The following is a 2,851-nucleotide window of genomic DNA, read 5'->3' as shown; positions in this document are numbered from 1 at the left end:
AGATCCAAGTACATGTCCACTGAAGAAATTGAGAACATCGCAAGGATGCAGAAAGCTGCCACTCAGATCACCGATCCATATATTGATGATTACTATCATCAAGCTTGTTTGGCCAGAAAATCAGCAGGAGCACAACTGAAGCACTACTTCTGTCCAACCTTGATCAGAGATACATCTTCTCGTGCACGCAGTAAGGATGAGCCACATGCGTATCTTCAGGTTGATGCTCTTGGGCGGCTCCCATTTTCTTCCATCCGCAGGCCCCGTCCGCTCCTTGATGTTGAAGAAGCCTCTGAACCAAGTGATAGCACTACTGAAAAATCTGCTTCAAAATCTCTTGACCAAGAGCCGATGCTGGCTGCTAGAATCACAATTGAAGATGGCCTTTGCCTACTACTGGATGTGGATGATATAGATCGTTTGCTTCACTTTAGTAAACAGCCAGATGGTGGTTTGCAACTTAGAAACAGAAGACAGGCTCTTCTCGAGCAGCTGGCAGAATCACTGCAATTAGTTGATCCACTTACATCTAATAAGGATGCACCTCTGTCGCAAAATGACGATCTAGTGTTTCTCCGCATAGTATCTCTTCCGAAGGGTCGGAAACTACTTTCTCGTTATATTGATCTTGTTACTTCAGGTAGTGAGCTTGCAAGGATTGTTTGCATGGCAGTTTTCCGGAATCTAAGATTTATATTTGGCAATTTGCCCTCTGATAGCAGCATAGCTGGGACCACAACTAAACTTGTAACTGCCGTTTCCACGTGTATTGTTCGGATGGACTTGAGTGGACTCAGTGCTTGTCTTGCAGCTGTTGCATGTTCGTCACAGCAACCACCTCTCCGACCTCTGGGATATGCTGCTGGTGATGGCGCTTCTGTCATCATAAAGTCTCTACTGGACAGAGCTACAGAGCTTCTTACTGATCAACATGTGGCCTCTGCTTACAGCATGCAGAACCGAACTCTATGGCAGGCATCATTTGATGCCTTCTTTGGGCTGCTTATGGGGTATTGCATGAGTAAATTTGATACTGTGGTTCATACAGTGCAAATTCAACCTGCTGCTGCAGCTGTGATAAGCAGGGAAACACCAGTGGAGCTGTTGCGTGCCAGCCTTCCTCACACAAATGAGTATCAGCGCAAGCAGTTGCTCAGTTTCGCTCAGCGCACTGTGCCTGTCAACAGCTCTAGTTCTCATGGGTCTGGTAATGTGCCGATGGCATCAGAATATGTCCAGAGCTGAAATAGAAGAACAGAGCTGCTTTTCATAATCTATATACTTGATATGGTATAGTTCTTCGATAATGTTTTAACATAGCTGCTTTCCATTAGTGTTTATTCTAACCTTCTTTTTTATAACTCTGAATCTTGGTAACCCTATGTTCTATCCAATGTGACCCTTTCTTTTACTCGCACTCTGAAAGTGGCAATGTTGTTTTCATCAGATTGCTATCACTTCCATTTTTGCTGAGTTGATGAGACCTGGTTGTTCATACTTAAAGTTGTACTAAAGTTGAGACACTTATTATGGGATGGAGGGAGTACTTTGTTTAAAGTTATACATTTGCAGCTTTTCTCAACAATACCAAAAAAGAAATACTTCCTCTGTTCACTTTTATATGACGTTTTAGACAGTTCAGACAGTGCCGAAAACAGTTCAAAGCAAATTGTCCAGAACGTCTTATAAAAACGAATGTAGGGAGTAACAGTTCTCCGTATCCCATGTTTTGCTACCAAGTAGTGTGTGTGCCAGGCAGCCAATTATTCACCTATTTATTATCTCCATAGGTCTGCAACTTATACCAGCATATATGTTGAGCAAGAACATAATCTTCAGTACCTTAATTTTTGGTTATACTTGCAGTTGTAACATCTAAATTCTCTGTTAGGATGGTATTCAGTTGCAGGATGGTCCAAATGGAATTGCTTGATCTTTCTTGTACTGTTGTTTTGCTTTCTCTTGGATTCTTGCCATCTATATTGATATTTTATTTATTTGAAAGTCACTGTTGTGTTGTAATTTGTATCTTCAGTTTATCCATCCAGTTTTATTTTTGTTAGCTGATCACATATAGATGTAAAACTTTTAGGTTCTTGCGAGTGGTGGGAAGAACATAGATATTGTGGTGACGACAAAGAATGATGGTCTCGGTCAAATATACAAAGGATGATCTTCGGCCACTTTTGGAAGCTGAAATTGATGAATTATGTTGCTGAGACTGAGGTAGAGAAGGCTGCTACAATGGATGGTGCCCGAGGGGAACATGATCGCTGGATGTGTTAAGCCTTCATTCTGTCAGCCAAAACTTTTAGGGTGCTTTCTGTTGCATTCCATTGCACGATCTAAACTTGTTTTAGCGCTTTAGTTTTGTTATTCGTATATGAATTTTGTTGTTTTCTCGATGGCCTGTAAGCTGTTCTTCTGTTCTTCCGGCGCTTGAATTGGCACAAATTATTACTGCAAGCCTTGCGTATCAGCCTGACATTTGAACATGCTGACAAATCAACATTTCTGCAGTTTGGGTTAATTAGTGCTGCAATGCTTGGTCAGGCATAGCTGATAATGCTCTTGGCTTTTTGGGTATGTTATTACTTTGGCTAATGTTAATTTTGTCTAGAATTTATGCTGGTGCTTTTAACCTGTTGTCATTTCCGCACTCGAGAATCATCACACAGGCTGCCAACAACATGGCATATCTCCTGTTTGTTTTCTGATCTGGCTAACATAATACTCCTTTTGTAAAGAAATATAAGAGTGTTTAGATCACTCAAGTAGAGGGAGTACATTTGAAAGCCCAAATGAGAACACCAACAAGAACCACAGGTGCAAATCCATTTGTAACTAGTTA

At 41.2% G+C, this 2,851-nt stretch overlaps 1 protein-coding gene across 1 annotated transcript; it reads left to right on the top strand.

Annotated features, from left to right (window-relative positions):
• On the top strand, positions 1-2,530 carry LOC125527830 (protein PAT1 homolog; the record flags this gene model as incomplete). Its single annotated transcript, XM_048692339.1, is given in 2 exon segments — positions 1-1,290; positions 2,093-2,530. A coding segment is annotated over 1 exon segment (1,245 nt), but the record flags the coding sequence as incomplete, so codon positions are not given.
• Positions 2,531-2,851: the final 321 nt, after the last annotated feature.

The sequence above is a fragment of the Triticum urartu genome, unplaced genomic scaffold (genome assembly GCF_003073215.2).
Source record: "Triticum urartu cultivar G1812 unplaced genomic scaffold, Tu2.1 TuUngrouped_contig_4442, whole genome shotgun sequence".
Taxonomy (NCBI): Eukaryota; Viridiplantae; Streptophyta; class Magnoliopsida; order Poales; family Poaceae; genus Triticum; species Triticum urartu.
The sequence above is the reverse complement of the archived record's forward strand: the minus strand, read 5'-3'. Positions and strand labels throughout refer to the sequence as shown.